The sequence below is a fragment of the Echiichthys vipera genome (genome assembly GCF_963691815.1).
Source record: "Echiichthys vipera genome assembly, chromosome: 8".
NCBI lineage: Eukaryota > Metazoa > Chordata > Actinopteri > Perciformes > Trachinidae > Echiichthys > Echiichthys vipera.
In genome coordinates this window covers 7516050-7537839 of record NC_139833.1, presented here as the reverse complement: position 1 = coordinate 7537839, position 21790 = coordinate 7516050, and the positions used below count along the sequence as shown (strand labels likewise).

At 41.2% G+C, this 21790-nt stretch overlaps 1 protein-coding gene across 1 annotated transcript; it reads right to left on the bottom strand.

Moving 5' to 3' along the window:
- Window positions 1-531: 531 nt before the first annotated feature.
- Window positions 532-21138, bottom strand: LOC310950429 (beta-1,4-galactosyltransferase 3). Its single transcript, XM_083918236.1, has 7 exons — window positions 21007-21138; window positions 9869-11217; window positions 5740-5975; window positions 4551-4738; window positions 4317-4439; window positions 3961-4065; window positions 532-3729 (listed from the first exon to the last, which is right to left on the bottom strand). Exons 2-7 carry the CDS (start codon window positions 10140-10142, stop codon window positions 3462-3464), a joined length of 1194 nt encoding a protein of 397 aa, XP_083774362.1. The 5' UTR covers window positions 10143-11217; window positions 21007-21138; the 3' UTR covers window positions 532-3461.
- Window positions 21139-21790: the final 652 nt, after the last annotated feature.

Sequence of the window (21790 nt, the reverse complement as noted above, 5' to 3'; positions counted from 1 at the left end):
TATCCCTTTTATTAGGAAGCCGACATGTAGGTAAATGTAGAAACTCCAATGTTTTATAATCATGACCCTCTGGTGCATGGGTGTCAAAGTGATCCAGTAAAGGGCCGTTTGGCTGCAGGTTTTCATTCCAACCAATCAAAAACACACCTGGTCCAACAAATCAACTGTGTGAAGACAGTTCAGGTGATTGAGTAAGTAGAGTCAGGTGTGTTCCTGCTTGGTTGGAATGAAAACCTGCAGCCACACGGCCCTTTACTGGATCAGTTTGACACCCCTGCTCTGGTGGCTTCTGTTTCCTACATCTTAGTACATTTTGAGATAAGATGGTCTGCTTAGATTGCAGGAGAAGTTACGAAATTCAACTACAAGTACTTAGATCTGTTGAACTAATTGATATTGCCTACTGCATTTTTTTTAAAACATACACACATTTGTATTTGCTTCACTTGCACTTAGCCTGTGCAGATATGCTTCCGACCCATTTTGTTTTGACATACAAGAGAACAGAAACATATTTTGAATAATCGGTTTATTAATGAATTTAAGGCCACTCTGGACTGTGCAGAATTCATAAAGAGAGCAGAAATAACTCACAAAGTCACATTGCTCTTGGTTGCTTCGGTTCTACCCTGTGATGACTGCTTTCTATTGCTGCTGACCTTATCCACATCCGAACAGAGTCAAATCAAACAAAGTAGCTCTAAATAAAAAAAACAAAAGAAACAAAAACATCAGGTCGAGTGTTACAGAGTAAATAATGGAGACTGCACGTTGTGACTTTGGGACTATAAGCTTCCTCTGTACATTTTGCTCAAAAATGTCTCAAACAAAAGATGGAAACTTGCATTTACAGTCACAACGAGACAGTTTCCAGTTCACAACATAGACACTTCAGCATGCTTCATATATTCTAGATAAGCACCGATATGTTTCATCTTCACACGGTGCTCAGCACATTCCCTCACTAATAGATTCGTTGCCATGCATATTAAGTCTTGATATAATCATCATCATATTAGTGACCGAGTGTTGAAATATTACTATTGTGTCTGTTGCTAAGGCCATAGGAGTTGAATATGAATTCACATCAAAATGACAACGACGGTATATCGCCATCTGTTACGGAAAATCACAGGCAACCACTCTCAGAGCTCGTCGCGTCCACGTCGGCAGACAAATACCACAATGATAAAAAATAAATTTTCAGTACATTTGAAACAAAAAAAAAAGAAGAAATCACTCATAATCATCATGAACTATCCTCATCCCTTCGCTGAAAAAAAAAAAAGGTTCTTCATCTGTAGTTTGTGGGAAATGTGAATACATGCGACTTTGATTATTTGAAGACAGAGTTGAAAGATGCCGCTCATATTGATAGGAAGAGATGACAGGCATGCCCATTAAGATCAGAATAATAGTGTTACAGAAAGCATTCATAACATATGAAGTATACTGTACACACACACACACACACGCACACACACACACGCTTTCCATCATCACAGCTTTCCACACAGTCGTCTTTGGTTTCAGCCCGTTCACCAGCCAGCACAGCCACTCTCACTGGACAAAAGGGCCGTTTCTTTTTCTCGTGTTTACAATCAAATCTGTCAAGAGCGGAGACGAGGGCGAAGAGTTGACATGCAGTTAACGGACACAAGGGGAAAGGAAATGGCAGACGTCTCCGTGTGATAACGTGTTAAAGAACTGGCTTTCAGAGTCGCGTCATGGAGAAACTGGGTTAATATTGAAGATTACACCAAGCGACAAATACGTATCGTCTAATGTTTTTGAATTTAACAAAAAAAAGTCAACTCGTTGCGAAAAATGAAAGAAACCGCCTATTTCCTGATTGGGAAGCCTCTCACTTGCATACTAAAAATAAATATTGCTAAAGATACCGTGAACGTATCGCAGATTTTGAGTCCAAAATATCCAGGATGTTCAATGTTCAGTGTCAACTTCACAGCGATGCATTTAGACATTATTTTGTAGGTTTTTAAATGATCAAATCCTCCCATGATTTCACAGAATCAAACAACATAATCACTCCACTGAACTAACCTAAAAACATGCTAAATCACAATGTTCTCGTGATAACAGCGGAACAACAACGTCCTGCTCCATCATCAGCAATCACAGAGTTTTGTCATGTTGTGCTTCGGGCTCAAGCTACTGAACTAACGTGTTTGTCGTTTCTACGCGGATACATTTGGCTACTGTACATTGAGCTCGGAAATGGCAGCGTTTACTCATCTCTACTCCTAGACCCGATGATTTACTCCGAGCAAATGCTTCTTCTAGTGTCTCAGAAATATAATTGCAGGGCAGGGGCAGAATTATAAAGATTGACTGCATATTAAGTGTTAAGTGAGGAAGCCAGCACTCTTACATAAGGTGATATATAGCACACCGCACATAATCAACACATATCTAAAGAAAGGTTAAGCAGCACAGACTCCATTTAGAATCTCAAGCTCATCTGAAGGCAGAAGACTGATAACCGTCACCAAGACCTGCTCTATCTGATAAAGGCAAATACACGAAAAAAAACCCGCCAAAATAAAAGAAAATTCTATCAAATGTTGTAGATATCGGATATGCTGAAATTTGAAAAGGCATAACTGAATGCACTGACGCTACACAGAGGAACTGTACCGTGGCCACTCTGCTCTCGTTCATGCTGGTAATTCCACTGACGAGAAAACAAGGTGCAGAGCATCCATAACTTTGAGAACATTAGAAAGATGAAGTCCATCTTTTGATACACAAGCCAAAAGGATATGATCAGCATCTCTTTGCAGGAACCCTTTCTAAACAAGGTTTGCAGACAGCTGAGATATGTGCGCGGTTACGTCAGAAGCAGTAATAGTTGAACAGAAACACACAAATCTGTCAGGTTCCTTCATTCAGTACTCACTGTAGCAGCTTCAAGGAACTGGGCTCCTTCACTCATGTATTCATTGGTGTTGAGACAACAAACAAGTATGACTGCTGGAAATTGCAGCTACTGCTCTATTATACCCAATATCATCCAAAGAATGTAAGGTACGAGTGAAAAGACCAAAAAAAAAAAGAAGGAAAGAACAAGCTTCTAAGGCATCACAAGGTTTAACCAGCGACCACAGTGCTGTAGATATATAAACTCATAGAGTCCAACTTTTACCCTTCACTCTTCACTGTGACTCCATGGAAGAAGAATCACTGATGTAACAGGAACCGAGGTGGAGAGCCGTCACCTAAGGGTTGGGAAACTCAGGTCAGTTGTTTTTGTTTTTTTTAAGAAATCAGGTGTTGTAATCACCCAAGTGAGCGTACTGTCCGCAGGCAGCACAAACTAGTTCCTTCACCAACTGACGAAATAGGGGAAAAACTCCAGGCGACTGACGAGAAGAAAACGCCACCCTACAGCACGTACTTATAGGATTCTCCCATTGAAGTTATGGCAGAGTGAAATATGATTAGCGGCCTCTTAGGGTAGACTGTTTCTCTGAGTGGCTCTCTTTGAGTTTGGCAGGGGTTTTGGCTGGGACTTCGGCAGGTGCTTTGACTGCAGCTTTGGCCGGAGGAGGTGGCGTTGGGGGAGTTGAATGTAGCCCGGCCTCAGTACCGATGTTGACAGTGATGTTGGTGTAGAGGGGCAGGTATTGCCGTGAGATTGTCTCATATTCAGCGGTGTTCATCCCATCCAACTTCCAGGTCTGACGTGTCTTCGCCAGCATGTTGAACCTTTACATGGAGAGAAAAGACAGAGCAGTGAAGATTGTAGGCTGCATGTCTTTACATTTTACTTGCATAATAAAAACAAAAACATAGCAAACTGTATAGTTTCTGCCATTTCCATTTACAGTTTGTCCTTGACCTCAACACATTTTAGAGTTTTTGAGTATTTATGCAAACTCAATTCATCCGCTACAAACTTCCGACATGCCACTAAATGCATCAACTTGTTATCTGTACCTCTTTGGGTTCACATCATTGCCTTTGTCCAGCTTGTGTTTGATCATCTTGTAACGGCCGACCTTCAGCGATGGACGACTGATGTACATCCCCCCCAGAGACACTCTGAGAAGATGAGAAATACATGTCAGTCACTTACACCGTACAACTGGGTCACACACATCTGTGTGTTCAAGAGGACATGATCGGATCATTTATCTTATATCCCTAACAGAATTGGAATGTGATAATTGTATTTTTGACCTACAATACAGTTTAGTAGTGTTTAGTATCAATGATTTATCAGAGATCTCTTAATGGCTAGGGATGCATTATCACCACAGTGGAACCTCCCATCTGGTCCAAACTATTCTCACCGGACTCCAATATCGTCGTCCTCTCCACCCCAGCCCCAGTAGTTGTTGGGAAAGCCGTTCATCTTGAGGTAGTGCAGTGGCGTCAGAGCCGACACTCCTCCAAAGTACATCTTGTACGGAAGCCTGGAGAGAAATAAAGTATATAAAATAAACATGGAGCTCAGAATAGTCTTATGACTGCGTCTGTGAAGAGCGAACCATTAAATGGACATTCACAGACGAGGACGGACGTACTTGTAGCCAAACTTGTCCATGGCGATGGCTGCGTGCTTGGGGTTGGAGTCGCAGATGTATGTGTTGCGATCGTCCTCTGGAATGAGGTCCACGTCATGGAAGAAGAGACAGTCCCAGTCTTCCTCCCTCATGGCCTCACGGAAACCCACGTTCATCAACTTGGCTCTGTTGAAAGTGTAGTTCCCGGCCTGCGGAGGAAACACAGACACTCAATGTCAGACTGTGTGTTACAATGATGTCACTTTACACACCAGTTTAAAGAATTTAACTGGCAGGTAAAATAATGATATTTAGCACATAAAAATGACAAATCAGTCTATAATGAAGTGCAAACTTTTGATTTTTCATCTCACTGCTAATATTGTATAATATTTTTCAGGCTTTATTCAGACTCATTCCTTCTGTAAAAGCAACTTAGCATCTGATGCTTCGTTTGTCAACCTACTAGACTTATTTTAAGTTGTTCTCCAAGCAGGGACAAGACGAATCATTGGAAGCCAGATTCAACAATACGACCATTGTGCAATGACAAATCCAGCTCAAGAAGTGTAAGAGATAAAGTGCAGAGGAGTCAACATGAATGAATTGTTACACACAGCTAAGAAGATTAAACCCTTTAAGCCACTTGAGTGTTCTCATTCTCTTCCCTTTTAACGTGTACATGCAGCTACAGCCCACTAGAGGGCCCTCTTCATCTAGCCTGGACCGCGGTGGAGACCAACCCACTGTGCACACAGACCAAACTTCCTAGACTGAGCTGGAAATATCAAAACAAATGAGCCCTCTTTGTTTCCAACAAATGTGACATCTATATTAATGAAAACACCAAGTACATTTCACTTGTTCTGCCACTATGCATTGCATTAACACAGATTTTGAACTACTGTTCTGTACTGTGAACTTTTGCACATCTTGCACAAGCTGTACAGCTTTTCTAATGTATTCTAATCTATTTTACACATTTGGTTATAGTTTGTTTTAAATAGTCGCATTTGTTCTATTCTATAATTATCCTGCTGTACTTTGCTTTATTGTTTATTTACTTTTAATATTTGTATTGTGCAAATCCAACACCAAGGTAAAATCCTTGTATGAGAAAACCTACTTGGCAATAAACCCCGTTTTGATTCAGAGTTAAATCCTCTATTCACCCTCGACTCTTAACATGCCTGGATTGTGCGTATTTCACCTGGTGAATGACGTAAATTCCGTAGTTGAGCTGTTGCCGCTGCAGAAAGGGATGCAGGTAATAGAGCAGGAACTTAAGGTGGTGTTCTCTGTGCCTGTGGGGAATGATGATGGCTGTTCGGTGCTTCGCCTCACAGTCAGGCGGTCTGTAGCGTCCTCCGCGCACCACCAGAGGATTTTTCCTCTGAACCTCTGCTAGAGTGAGCCCTGACGGAAAGCTGACATGGATTGGCCCACCTGTAATCAGAAAAATGATCCACTGTCATTACCGGTAGGAAACGAGATTATTTAATGGAGTCGAGGCAAATAATCTGGTTAGCGTATGAGAGCCTCTGATTTGAATGTGACATTTAAAATGACCAGACATGCTGAAATCGTGATGCTGGCACAGAGCTGGTTTGAGTTTGTAAATATACCGAGACAAGTTTTTGCTCTTTATAGATTTAAGCAACACAGTTCATTTGAGTATGGAGAAAATGTAAATTATTTCTGTACATGCTTCCTGCTCATCTCACTGGAAATGCACACTAACAAGAAACCCCCCTATGAATTCAACATTTTCAAGATGTAGCACAATCTGTGGATACATGCCAATATATTTTCCAATACTACACTGATGATCTAGGTAACTCAAAGATAGTCACAGTACAAGCCTGTCATAAACAGTCTCTGATCTGCTTTTATACTGGGTAAATACAATGGGTTTGATGTTTCCGGTAGATAAATAGACACACTGTCAAAAAAGAGACTTGTTACAAAGCTGAGTTTGGATTTTTTCCTGCACAAAACAATAACTGAGAATGTGAAAACAAGGTACACGTCGATGCCTCGCCTATCTAGTTTAGCTATACAGTATAGGCTAGCTAAGGTCAGCTAGCCAACCTTGTATAATGAGCGTTACGCTAAAGCAATTAATCAAGTCAGCAATTTAGCAGATAAAATGAATTGGAAGCCATATAAACTGTCAAATAATAATTTTGATAAAAGGCTAAACGTTTGCTAGAATGGACTCGCTACAATTATTCAATATTTTTTTTACAGTACAGGGCTCGACAGCAACTTTTAAAAGTGGTTGCCAGGTTGGGAACCAGGCACCTGCTCTTGGTTGCCGAAACTAAAAATGTTTTTAGTCACCTGTTATGAGTAATACATATTCTATATATTCTGTTCTATATATTCTGTCAGCCTAATGTGACCCAAAGGATCAAAACAATTTACAAAATCCCTTTCCGAATTTTTGTTCAGGTTCATCGGGTTCTTTATCAGTTGCATCAGTTTGCACATTTATTTGTAACTTAATCGAGCGTTTCACATTCAGTGTTGTCTTTTTCCAGTTCTGACTTTGTCAAAGCAATACATAAATATCCACCAATGCAACAAATATCAAAAATACATTTATTTTGGGCTACATGCTTTGCTGTTTGGTGTTGCTATTTATTCTATGCAAAATGAGACTGCCACTGATTTCAGTCAGGCAACTGTAACTGTGGAGCCCTGCAATACTTCCCAACATCAGATACTAATAATTCCTAATTATAAAGTTCATTAAATAAACTGATTCCGGACCCAGATAAGGAGCAGAAAATGGAGGGATAGATGAATTTATATTAAAAAAAAGAATAATCAATTTGCTGAAAATTGACACTTGCCCATTATGACACGATGAGCTTCCTAACGACTGACTCGCTTCAGGTTTGAGGGTGCTGAATGAAATGAAATTAAACCAGTTAAACCGCTTCCTGCTTGCACAAACCACTGTCGCAACAATCCCACTTTCAGTTTATAGATGTATCCCAAAAGCTCACATTCAGAAACGGAAGAACTTTATAAGTGACATTACTGCAGGCGAGAGAAAATATTTAGATTTAATACTTAAATACCGTCATATGTATATTTTTAAAAGGAAACGTTTTCAAATCTGTTTTATACAATTAAATGTTCTTAAAATGGTTTCGTGTTCAATGACATTTTATAGATTAAAGTAGTTGTCTCCCTATTCCATAAGTAACTGCAGTCCTAGTGGAGTTGTCTCTACACAGGCCAAGCAACCTGCAACAGGATTTACAGTATATGAGTAAAAAAAACAAGAATTTCCTTCAAACTGTGGCTGTGACACTGGAACTGAACCTGTTTAAACTGTGACTGTAAAAAAAAAATACCTGTCATTCTCCCCTATTCTAACGCCTTTCAGTGGCCCTCCAGGTGGTTTCTGCTCACTTCCGGCTGCCTGACAGAATGTTAAGTAATGCCTCAATGACCTTTATCAATTATTTTCTTCTAGGAAAGTAGTCAAAGCCTTCTGCCTCAGTTATCAGCGTGTAGTTTCAAACAACTGGCAATAATGTGGGAACAAAGGGGCAGAGGGCAGAGCCTGGAAAACAGAAAATTAAGCCTGCTTTGACAGTGCATCTTAGTCATGCTGAATAAACATTACCCAGGATCAGACTGTCTAGTTAACGTGTACCGAATCAAAAAGTACCACTTCCTACCTTTATTTCCCCAGAACACTGTGCTGTGTCACCTTTATAAAGTTACATTTAAAGTCAATTCATTCTGTGTGAAGATGAACAAAAACAAATGGCCGCCTGAAAATGTGGTAACCAAGTAAGGGAATGCAAGCTTTCCAAGAACAGTGATCATGATCATTTTGTGTCTGCGTTAACTATGATTGGGCACTGTTCTGTGGAAACTGATTTTAAAAAAAACTAACCATTTTCTATTTCAACTGACAGATTTACAACAACCCTAAAAACTGACAGAGGCAGGGACAGAGGCAGGGACATCACAACAGATAATCTTGACTTATAATTGTGGCCACAATATGAACCATTTGATGTACCTGCTTGATTGCTAATTTACCCTCACATCACTGTCATGGATGGACATTTGCAGTTTGTTTGCCTGTCGTCGTGTGCGTTTTATATCATGTGTGGATCCCCATTGCCGTATGTTTACACATCCCTGTTTGCCAGGAGTTTTATCTACCTGGCCTCTTTTCTTCATTTCTAAAATCAATGTTAATCGAATGACAAACAAATCAAATTACACATCTGGTGCAACAGTCGTACTCTAATGCTAAACCAGTTTCAGTGAAACTCCAGAAGGTTTCTGTACTCTGGTATTATATTCAGTAATACCTCAATGACCTTTTTAAGAAGTAATACAGATGCAGCCGATGCCCTTTGGCTCAGTTATCAGCATGTAGTTCAAAATAGCTGGCAAAGTCTTCCCCATACTAAATATTCAGAGCTTCAGTGCTATATTCATACTTCATTCAGTGTTTTCACTTTGGCATCACTTATGTATCACAACTCACCGTACATCCACTGAAACTAAACTGTTTTTATTTATTAGTTATGTTGCGTAACCTGCACTCAATACACCTCCATCACAACAGAACTTTTTGTGCACGCTGTAAGCTTTATAAAGTATATCAGATTGAGCAGAAGATGAAAACTACATCAGTCTACCACAAAACCAAACCACCAAGCTGCAGCTGATTTGGTCTGACTCCATTTCCAGTAATGCAGTGGCCAACCAGCTATCATTACAAAAGTGACGACTCAATTTCATTGTGCTAAATGTCTAACAGCTGTACCACTGTGATTCATTTAGGTAGAAGTGCCCCTTTTGAACAAGAGCAAGAATGAAAATGTAGTTTGCAGCTCATAATAGATGTAGAAAAATGAGATTTAGAACAAAAAAAATGCACTTCAAGTAGAAACAAGTGGCCCCCGGGTAGTGCCTCTAAACAAAAGCAGATGCACAACACAACTACTGAAGTGGAGAAGTCTTCAAGATCACGAACCTTCAAATAAACAGTAATGAGCTTCACAATCCCTTAAAATTTGCTTTTCAGTTGTGAAGATGATGGTTGACAGAATGGAAACTATATTCGCAGTTAGACCCCATCAACTGTTATCGTTAACTCATAGCCAAGGTAACGTTTAAGGGAAGGGTCACGATTTGATGAATGACAACAAAATGTAATTCTGGAAAATTGCCAGGCAAGTTTCATAAATCAATATTGTATTCAGAGATTTAGACATGTGAATGAGAGTGATTTACCTTCAGTGACTTAGTCTAATGAGGCACTAAGGAATGACACAGAAGCAGGCAAGACCACTTACCTATAAGAGGGGACGTCTTAGGGCAGAAGGGCATGTCATCTCCACGGCTATGAGGTTTGGACAGGTGGGAGAGGTTGGCATAAACATCCCCTCCGCCGATGCCTGCTGCTGTGTGGTTGCGGCTTGATAAACCAGTGGTGTCAGGTTTGCGGAAGATGCGGATGAAGTAGGAGACTCGCTTCTGGTATCCCTCTCGAGACAGAAGTGCCATGACCACCAGCTGGATGCCCAGGAACATGAACAGGTAGCGCCATTTGGACTGGATACTGAGCATGGCGACAGCTCTCCGTCGTCAAAGCAACAAAGTTTGGGAAGAGGCCAAGCAGAAAGTCACGGTCTGGCACGACCTGACACTGTGATTTAATGCTGGGACTATATAAGCTCTCCCAAAGAAGAAGCAGAAATTCAGAAAAGTGATGATTGTCAACTGTTTGATGGAGGCTGTGTTGTGGCCTACACACACAAAGTCAAATATACTATGTACTAAATATACTATGTACCTTCTTCAAAATATGGCAGGACACGTTGAATGTGACAGATACTGTATGTTAGGTTACATGCAATAATCTGTGGCAAGATGGAGCATGAATACAGAGCAAGATGAGTAAGAAAATGGACAAAAAGTAACACAAAAAAGGCACTTTTGGTAGGCTGAATTTGAAAAAGACCACCAAGGAGAGGGAAATAGAAAAATATTCTAAACCAAGAAAAAAAAAAAGCTTGTCTACTTTTGTCTATTTCACTGCATTCCTTGCTGCAGGCCACTATGTGGCAAATATCTCCAAAGTTAACTGTTGGTCCAATTTGTGATTGGCGTGGGGTGATAATGCCAGTCCCACATCATGTAGTTTCACACCCATTGAATTCCATCCGTTGCCTTGTGAAGCTCATTCTCCTCTGGTCAAATAAATGGCAGCGTCAGTGTCCCTCACTCTCTCGCTCTCTTCCTCCTTTTGTGAGCTTTATGTTGCCTTCTGTTCTCCCTCGTGTGCTCTCCTGAGGGAGGCCTCAGCAACAACAACAGCGGCCATGACAAAAGAGAGCATATGCAGCCGTATAGGCCTTATACTTTACAGGGGATTACACAGCCTCCATCGACTCACTGCCTGACTGGGTGGAGAGACAGGGGGAGTTGACCATAACCAGCGTGGGAGGAGTGGTCACAGGGTTGTGTGTGTATAGAGTCAGGCTGAAAGAAAGAAATGGAGGAAGAGGAGGAGGGAGAGCTTCGATTCCAATTGCAATTGTCGTATAATGATGCAATCCACAGCTCTGAGACACCTCAAGCAGGTCACTGGGCTGACAGCCACTGGATGGTCAGGAAATGGACCAGTCACTCCAGCACAGCTCTGAAAGACAAAAAACAGAAGAGGAGGAGGGGCAGTTACATCGACTGACCCCTTTTAGTTCAAACTGTTGACATCAGCGATTTTGTACTTACAGCAGAATGCTTTCCCCATACAAACAATGACTGATTGTGTGCAATACAGGCCCAACAAATGGATTGTGTTTGTTTACATGGGTACTCAACAGCACAGTTGGGTAGCCTTGATTAATCAGGCCCAGCATGGGCTCCAGTGCAGATGCCTCCCCAGAGAGAGGCTTGCTGCCCACAGCGGATGGCAGAGGGGGAGCCATGTAACTGCCGTGTGGATGAAACTTCCTCGTTCTAGAGCCAACTAACTCAAAAGCCCTACGACCACAGGCTGCTGCAATGTGGTGTTTGCCGACCCTGCATAACCCCTGCTGCAGTGTCCAACACATCCTCAGTCACAAATCAATTAGTGCTTGTTAAAGAAGCCAGCCTCAGACCACTAATCCTAATCCCACTGAATGCTAGGAGTCTGGTGGAGAGATTCAGACAGAAAGAAGTGTAACTATAGCAGCTTCCAGTGTCTCACCTACACACAATACCCTTACTGATTTTACAGCTTAGATTTCATTTCAAAAAGTCAAGGTTTGTTTAAGTCTGTTGGACTGGATGAAAGGTCTAAAACCATACTGCAATGTCTCCCAATCCACTTGGACTTAACAGCTAATGTTTTAAATAATAAAGTCCAATATCATCTCAGGGGTGAAGGAAGGCTCGTTCCCACACATTTTATTTTAATTTTAGCTTGGCTAATGTGTGCTTTATAAGCCCAAAGTTCAGGGTTTTAATGCCAGTTAAGTTAATTCCTACAGAATCATTAGTACGTTGTTGACATATTCAGCCCTTAGAGCTTGTCTTGTCAATTACCCGGGCTGGGGGGGAATGCATTAGTTTGCAGGAGTCTGTCAGTCACTCTTTACAAAAACAGGTACAATACACACACATCTTGTTAGGTGGGATTGACAGAGGAAAAGGAAAAAAGACATCTAGGATGAAAAATCAAAGAACGGACTGAGCGCTCTGACAAGAGATGAGATGTCTGCTTAATCTTTAAGTTGCATTAAGTTTTCAACACACAAGTGATTTATAACCATTACTAGTCTTGATCATTCGACCAAAACGTGTTCTGCTATATTTCATATTAAGTTGACATCTAGTTTTTAAGACTAGATCTGCAATGCAATGTAGTTTTAAAAATAATCATATCGATAATAAATTGGACTAAATTGGACTGTTGAAGTCTAGAAGTATCATCAGAATCCTGTGTTTCCTCAGTGACGATGGTGAAAAAACCCTGAAATGTTATTAGTGACAGGAAATAGGTACATCTACAAACCAGGTTTGCATTTTTTGTGAAAACTACGACCGACACATACGACCTACTTGATCAACTACGCAGATAGACGGATGACATCTGACAGACTCGTGCTTACTTAACTGTAGTGTTTATGTACTTCTGCATTTTGCTTTGACAGCTGACTGCGAGGATTTTCAGTTCAAGGATAATAAAGGGCTTGTTTCTCTGAGGGGATATGTGGATCAAAAAGGAGAGGAAAGCCTCTGCTTGCTGCTGCAGATGATTTTTATCCATCTTTATCAACTGTGAGCAGATGGGAGATTGACCCCTATCACTTTGCCTCCATAATAACCATAAAGATTATGGATATGGTTTATAAAGATCATGCCGTAAAGACTTAATCCCACGGGGGGGAATTAAACTCCACCACTCAGAGATGTGATGTAGAACAACCTGGAAAATAGGCATCTTTTTAGAAATAATGACTACAGACTTCTTAGCTAGCGCATGGGTCTTTCAGGATGACTAGTTAAGTATAAATGCTCTCAGGTTTGCAAGAACAAAACATGGCTGATCAATGTGGTGTGCACGTTTGAGCATGACTAAGCATTATGCATTATGAAACCCACAAGGACTGAATTAAAACTTTCTATGACACCTCTTCCTATTTCCCCATGTTCCAGTGTCATATTCATCTGTTATGGGATACACAAGTCTTAACAATGGGGAGAAACCATAGACTGTTTGGGAGAAACTAGTCCGGTTTGCTGTAATGCTTGCAGGCCATATTGTGATTCAGCTGTTTTAAATACAGTGAGAGAACTTGGCAGCAGGCCCCTCCTTCAACAAAGCACAGGCCCTGACTTAACACGCATATAAAGGAGATCCAGTGACTAGACCTAGAGCAATCTTTCTGTGTATAAGTGAAAAGGCTGAGGATTGAACCAAAGAGGGAGAAGGACAAAGCAAACTAAGAGGAGCTGGAGGGGGAGAGGGAGAGCAGCCAACAGTCTGGTTACACTATGTTCTTCTGACTTCATTGTCTCTCCTGTGTTGATATCCTTCCTTTCTACATTTAGCATTTAAAAAGAGGCAGGTTTGGCATGAAGTAACATACTTCAGCTCACCAAAGGTTCCCTTTTCTGGTCTTGTTCCCAGCACCCCCACTCTCCTCTTATAATTCATACATCACTGTGTAATATGCACTTTAAAGAGTGATGCCACACGACAGCCGACAAATGGGATCTTTTCGTTTCTGACCATGGGGCATTAATATTGCATATATATGGTATGTCCACATGGATGCTTGCATACATGAGTGAATGCAAGAGGCACCGAGACGGCTAGCATCAGGGCTAGAATAAAGAGCCGACAAGAAAATAAAAAGGGGATGGGGGTAGAGTACAGGAGTTATATTTAGATCATCATCTAGGGACTAATGCACGATTATGCACTGCTGTTTAAATCCTATGAGAACAGCATAGCACTCACGCAGGGCCCATCGACAGCCGTACAAGCCCCGGAGGGAGAAAAAAAAAATGAGCAGCCAAACCAAATCACAGTGGGCTTAACCGCAAAAGAGGTTTACCTAACCAGACATTCCTAGCGAGTCTCTTTCTACCCCCCTTTCTTTTCGTCCTACAACTGTCAAGGCAGCCCATTCCCTGGTCCAGAACTGATCAGCAGCATTTTTGCACAAATCATCATATTTTCAACAGCAACAGCCGTGTATTACCTATCATGGGCTATTTTACAGTTGGTAGTTAACTGAGCCAGAAATTCCAGGCGCAGCTGGTTCACATCAAAGTAGCTGTGAGTACACAGGCGAAACGTGGCTCATGCAGGCTTGAGCACAAGGCTATTGTACTATTATATGAAAATCAGCTGCTGACATGAAAGAGAGAAATGCTCCGAATCTTTTAATAACGTAGAAAGTAGGACAATAGAGAATAGAATAACGTTCCACAAAACCTGGACTACACTCGTGTGTGTGTGTGTGGTAAGGGCCCTAATCTCTTCACCCCACTAAAGGAGATAGAAAAAGGTTCTGCATTAGAGGATGCTTTCACATCTGTGAGTGTGTCATCTATATGTGCCAGCCCATTGAGGATGAGTGAGTCCTATCCAGCATGAAATGTGTGACGTTCCTGTTAAACCCTTACTACTGTTAGCGCGGGGAAAGTGCATCAAATCCCACTCGCCTTTGGAGATTCACTTCAAGCTTTGATTTGTGGATGCAGCATAAGACTCCTGCATGCTATAAAGGACCTGTCTATCTCTCTCAACATCATGTGTCTAACTATGGAAAGCAGATCAAGGCGACAGGACACTACAAACATTTATACACATCTAACAAGGAAATAACAGGAGCTGGCATTAAACATGACAGTCGAAAGGAGAAGTTGCTGAAATGTTCAGTCCCCCGGGGCTCTTTCAAAATGAAGACGATTGCATGGTAGAAAAACAGGTGCTCTTTCAAAATAAATGGCTACACTACAGTACATTTATTCACTTTCTACTGGAAATTATAGTGATGTTTATCTAATATTCACTGGAGCTGAAAAATGAAAATGAATTTCTTTCTACACCACCCCTGTTATAAGATTCAACTTATAAGCATTCAGTCGAATAACACTATATACTGGGCTCAGACTCCTACAACTGCAACTGATATCACTGATGGGCATCTGCTACCAGAGAAAAAGAACTACATCCTTAAAATTAGATTCATGGATGACAATGGGGCGGCTGTGGCTCAGGGCGAGTGGGTATTCCCCATACCAAGGATCAGCTGTTCGATTATCGAGCTCCCCCGACTCTTCTGGTCCACATGTCAAAGTGTCCTTGGGCAAGACACTGAACCCCCCAAATTTCTCCCTGTGCTGTGCATGATTGTGAATGGAAGTCGCTTTGGATAAAGGCGTCAGCTAAATGAAATGTAATGTAATGACAAAGACATCTTTATACTGTGATCAACTGAAATAATGTCTGCAGGAAGAGCAGAGGAGGAAAGGAGATGAAACGTGAAAAATCAGGTAGTTACAGACCTGTAGCCTGATTAGACTGACTTGAATCGGATTCGTGGGCAGCATTTCAGAGGTGTGGAACGAGGCTCCAGCGGATATGTTGGAGACTAAAGGAATGATTTTATAGGAGACAATTGTTTGAGTAGTGCCTGAAGTGTTTCATGAAACAAATAATGTAATTTCTTGATCCTAATCCACTTCAAATTCTGTCTTCGGCGGGAGATGCCATAAAACATTGATAGCATTAGCGGTTGTTAGCTTTATAACTAGCTCTAACTTCTCAAGATCTCAAAGAACCAGAAACACACATAATGATTCACAGGCAGTAAAATCTGACCTCATTCTAGGTTGTCAAAGTCAGAATATAAACCCTGATGCCAACCAATAAGCAAACTCAGAGAGAGAGCTGGGCAACATCTACCAGGCGAGCCGTGAAAATAAACTTTTTTCTCTCCTTGATTGAGAGAGGTTTCATGTTAGCTGGTACATTTTTGTTTTGCATATTTTCTATTTTGTCCCTTCCATGTATACACAAGCCCAGGAGATATGCAGCGACAGCATGCAAAGGGGAGAACATAAGCAGGATAATGTGAATACGCACATTGTGTGTTACTAATAGAATTAAAGGGGGGAAAAACAAGCTAATTCGAATAAAAAAATCACCCATAGATATTTTGTTAATACAAAAAAACTGACTATTTGTTGACCAAACAGTAAATACTTCTAAAAACATAGGCTATTTAGAGAATATATTATATTTATATACCAGATCCAAGTATTTAGTGGTGACCAATTTTACAAGTAAACATTACCGGAGCAAGGTTGCCCATAGTGACTTCTGACTATATCCATTACTGAGAAAAACAAAAACAATCTGTGCCAAGCAGCATCAGGGCGTCGTTTTGTCATCATGACCTCACATGATTAAAAACATACTAATAGGTGCGCTCAGAAACATGTTTGGCATCATGTTGGCATCACAGCAGAGTTATGGTACAAAGTCTGGAATGAAAGCATTGATATGCTCCCCTGGAGACGTAACCTTGTCCTCAGTGTACTCTTTCACTGGCAGCCGTCAATATTGTGTCATTCTCTGCACAACATCTCCTGCAAATTGTACAAACAGACATTTAACATACTGAAAGACTGATTTGTGGTGTTGAAATAATATCTTTCCCATTAGGATTGTCCACAGAAATGGACACATTGAGCTTTATCATCTGTGTCTCATTACACTCAGCCGTGAAACATCAAGTAATAACTCCAGGGTTTCCTCGGTGTGCGTTTAGGAGCGGAGCACTGCCGCTATTAAATTATACCCGCTGCGGCTTCAGAATTTTATGAAATGTCATGAAGTCGCAATTACATGACTTAGCGAGGGCTTTTAATTTGACACGACAGTGAAGACACATCTGTGCAGCGCTCTAGAAATTGTGAAACACACCGAGGAGAGAAAGGGAGAGAGACGGGTAAGGCCTTTACAAACCGGGGGCGTGTTTTTTCGTAAGATTAATTGCACGTCAATATGTTTGTTTTTTTAAACTGTTATTTTTTCCACCACTACATTCACACAAAACACAATTTTTACAAGGCAAAAAAGGTGTAGTTTTTATTACGATCAATGCCGATTTTTCGGAGCTATTGCACTGCGAATAAAGACATCAACCAATCACATTATTTCTTTAGTTATGAGGATTATAAGACAACATCACAGAGGTCTGCTGCTAGACCTCACCATAGATTATGTTGGCCTGCCACAGCTGCTGACAAAAATCCTAGAGGAAACACTGGAAGAAATTAATGATTGAATTATGTTGTCATTTCCTCATTCTCAAAACAAAGTATATGCAGGAATCCTGAAGATAAATTTATACTCTTTAAGACCTTTTTTAAAGACCCTTTTCCAAATATATAAAGACCTCATTGCCACTTTGAGTACTAAACGACAACTAAACTTAGTTTGTAAGAACTCCTTGGACCGCTGTATCAATGCTACAGGATTCAGATAGACAAGGTGACGCACAAGAGAATGAATAGAGTGACTAATCCAATGGTAAATTGATATTATTCCATTGAAGTCCTCCAACCATTTGTCTGAAAACTTGCATTTGCCCCTTTTAGTTCAACATCCGTGCATAAAGGGACCTTTGCGTAAAGTCATCAAGCTGCGTCAGTGAGCAGCAAGCACGCAAACACACACGTCCACACAATGATTCAATTGATGCAAACTTTAGTGTACAATCTCTTTAGACAAAAATCTAATACCTCGCAAAATGGGGTTTAAGAGTTTTGAGTCATTTTTCAGGGCCTTAATTGTTGCACGCAGAAACCCTGCAAAAAACGCAGATAAGGCTTAGGAATTCAGACCTTAACTTTACAGGGTTAAATTCCTTATGATGGATTTTAAAAAGGAGCACTGATTGGGGTCCTGTACTGGGCTACATTTAAAACAGCTGGACAATGCCATTCTTCAAAACTTGTATTGAGGATCTGTCAGTGTACGCTAATTAACAGGAGTATTTCAACTGGTTTAGGAACTGGTGTTTAATACCGCACATAGGAGTGAAAGGGATCTGAACAGGTGTCGTCAGCAGACCGCAAACAGCTCTTACACAACAGCTTCGGTTTTCATTAGTAGGCTACCAAGACATTATGGAAATATTCTTTACAAAAAACAAAATAAGCCTGCAAAATACAACAACAGGGTCAAGGTAAAAACGTTATTAGGATCCTGCAGTTGCAAGCAGGCCTTTTCTCTCAAGCACCAACGAAGCAAGACCAGGCAATGAAATGATGTGCAAACATGCCCGGAGAAAAGTGATGTCTGCACAACAACACGTGCCAGCGTCCTTGTCATGGCAACCCATCCTGAGCCCTGACCATTCATCGCGGGTGCAGCTGGTACATGTCTCTATGGCTGTTCCCTCGAGTCCGACTCTGCTGGGACAGACTGCTGAGGAGAGGAGGGGGAAAAAACACATCATCCTCCTCCTTCCTCCCACGTTCTCATCTCATCTCTCTGCCTTTGGTTGCTGTTTCCATAGTGTAGTTTGCACCTCCAACTATAACCAACCCACCAGGGATAGCCACTTATCCAGTCACCTGCAGTGGGTCGCATACTTAGCAATGGCAACCATGGAGCTCAGTAGAATCCTGTGTGGCCAGAAAAACCACAACAAAACTGGAGCGACAAGTAACACAAGAAAGAAGAGAGCTGACGCCTCAGATCCTATATGGCTGTAAAGTCGTGATGCAACGCCCATTCAAAATATGATTTCCGAGTCCAAGCCTTGTATTTCTACATCGCCGCAGTGCCGTGTCCCCGTTGTTTGAACAGATCTGAGGTTTTTTGAGAAAAAAAAACATAATTGTCATTTTACCTCTTTCTTATGTAAAAGGTGTCTAACTGACGAAAGAGGTGATCGTAATTGTTCACGTTCGGCCGGTGTTGTCGGATAGCATTTAGCTCAAGAAAGTACAGTAAAAGGGCAACTTTGGCTCAGAGGAAGAGTGGGTCGTCCTCCATTCGAGAGATTGGCGGTTCAACCCCCAGCTCTCCCGGTCCACAAGTCAAAGTGTCCTTGGGCAAGACACTAAACCCCAAATTGCTCCCCGTGCTGCGCATGGATGTGTAAATGTGATGTGAATGGTTAGATTAGTTGGTATGTAGATGTCCACCGCCATCAGTGTGAATGTCTGTGTGAATGGGTGAATGTGACAAACACTGTGAAAGTGCCTTGAGTAGTCAGAAGACTAGAAAGGCGCTATATAAGTACAAGTCCATTTAAAAGATTGTACATAGACGTACATACATCTAACTTAGCAGTCAGTTTATTTTAAAACTGGCCAACACTGCTTTTACATTGAAGCTATATTACATAGATCAAATCAGTGGATTACCGTCACTGGTTATTGTGTGCATTTGTAGTTTAAGTTTCGAGAAAGATACGTCTGGTGGTAAAAATCAATGTATGCCATAAAAGGTAGAGTGTGTTTTCATTCATGCCTAGTTGATTATAATAAACAAGCTTGTCACTTGCTTAATACGTGCAGAAGATTGCATATGTAACTCACACAGAGGGCCAGGTGTGCAGAGCGAATCCTCCTGACCGCACAGAGACTACGTCACATTAAGACACATGACATTACAGCTGGTTAAACTTTTGGTCCACTTTCTTGTGGAGAACAACAGGAGTCCTTCTTTCTGCCTTCCGCACTGCTCTTCTCTCAAGTGTTGACTCAATCAATCTGACAGTTCAGAGGGGGAGGGGGCCGCCATGCCGAGCCTTTTGTTCTGCTGAGGAATGTAACTTTACACATGAAAATATAAGGGGAAAGAGTAGCTACGCAACTGTATTTTAGCTGAAAGTTCAAACAACTTCAGGAGAACGTAACCGTAGCATGAAATGGCATCATCCATGTTTTTTTGTTTTCAACAGTCCCTGTTATCTTAACAGTGACAGTCCAAAGCTTCAGCCAACTCTGGAGCAGTTAGCTATTAATAAAGTTGATTGCAATTCCGGTTTGTCATTAAAGTTATTACCTCTGATAACCTCTGATTGTGTCGTCATTGTGCTCGAAGCTGTGACGGTGAAGCTATTTTGAGTGTATCCAAGTATATGTGTATCCAGCTAATATACTACAATCCATGTCCAAAAAATGGGATTATATAGCTTACCTTTCATTCTTTTTGTGTTTATTTCGTTTGTATTGGTTTTATTTTTCACTTCCTTTTATCTAAATGTGTATTTATGTACTCTTTCTTCTTAAATGTACTTGTGTCATCATGATGGAAGACTGTAATGTTCATTGAAAGGGAAAATTAATGCCTTTTTTTTGCATATTTTTCAAAGTATGATGCTGTTTGTGTCATGATGTGTGTGAGAACTTGCAAATAAAGTTACTAAAAAATTTTCTTTGGTAACTAAAACCTAAAAGCTGCCCAAGCATATTGGGATTAATGTAAATTCATCTGATATTAACTAAAAAAATCCCCTTTAACAATGTTTGTGTAGCTGCTCGACTGTCCAACAACAACGCACACTTTTAACAAAAGAGGAAACGTGTGTCTCCTACAACAACAGTTGAGATGTTTCAGCCGTTTATTAACCGTTTTGTACCGTTTGGGGTCCTACTTTGTTAGTTAACTCATGTTTCTAACCGTGGTGTGGCTGAACATGTTAACCCGGGACAAAAGAAAAACCTGGCACGCTTTTAAAACACCATCCCGTAAACTCAGTAAACGCAAACACTTCTCACCCGAACTCCAACTGCCGAGCCGAGCCGAGCCGAGCTAACGTTAACCGCTGCGGGTTAACTGACGTTAGTTAGCTGGCTAAGCTAGCCTAGCAACCATACACACACACACACACGCACACACACACACACACACGGTGGTGTTTTCGGTTTCTTTTACCGATAAATGAAACACTTTTATTCTTACCGGACGGGCTGCCTTTGTCCCTCGGCAGGTTAGGCAGCTGTTAGGCGTCGAGGTCCCCGACAGTAACCCTCCCTCCTCCGTTAATTCCGATATGTTTGGAAGTTGGTGCTGTTGTGTGGTCGCCGATGGTCCAAGAGCGAATGAACAGTGTCGCACAGCCGCTCTGCCCTCCCCTTCACTGGAAACATCACATTACATTACGTGCCTATAAAAAGCCCCGCTTTCGCTTTTTTTACATGACAAAATGATTAACACGGTGTGGTCATTCTACTAGTAACTAGTTTTAACGTTAGTTCAACAACAATGGTAGTGTTTCTGTTAATTAACTGTGTAATTTCCGTAGTTTAGTTTCCTTGATGTAAGGCAACAGGAGTGAGTTATGTTAGGCATGACCACGGGCGTAGCAGGGGGGGCACTAATGTTTTGTAATTAGTGTTTTCTAAGTTTTAATTTCATAACATAACTTAAACATGGTCTGAATACATTGGTTGAGAGACTGAACTTTGTATTTAAAAATAAGAAGAAGATTCCTGGTTGGTCCAATGAGGAAGTGCCACAAACTGCAGTTCTCAGAGTGTCCACTAGGAGCAGTTTGCACAACAGAGCAGTTTCTCATTGACCCCCATGTTAAACAGGCTGCTTTCACAGCATGATTAAACCTATTTAAGGGCGCACTCACACTGTCCTTCCGCACCGCGGACTTTATGAAGTGTGCCCAAGCACACTTCATAAAGTCTAGTTAGTTTGAAAAGTGTGAGTACAACTGCACCCCCCAAAGTCACGG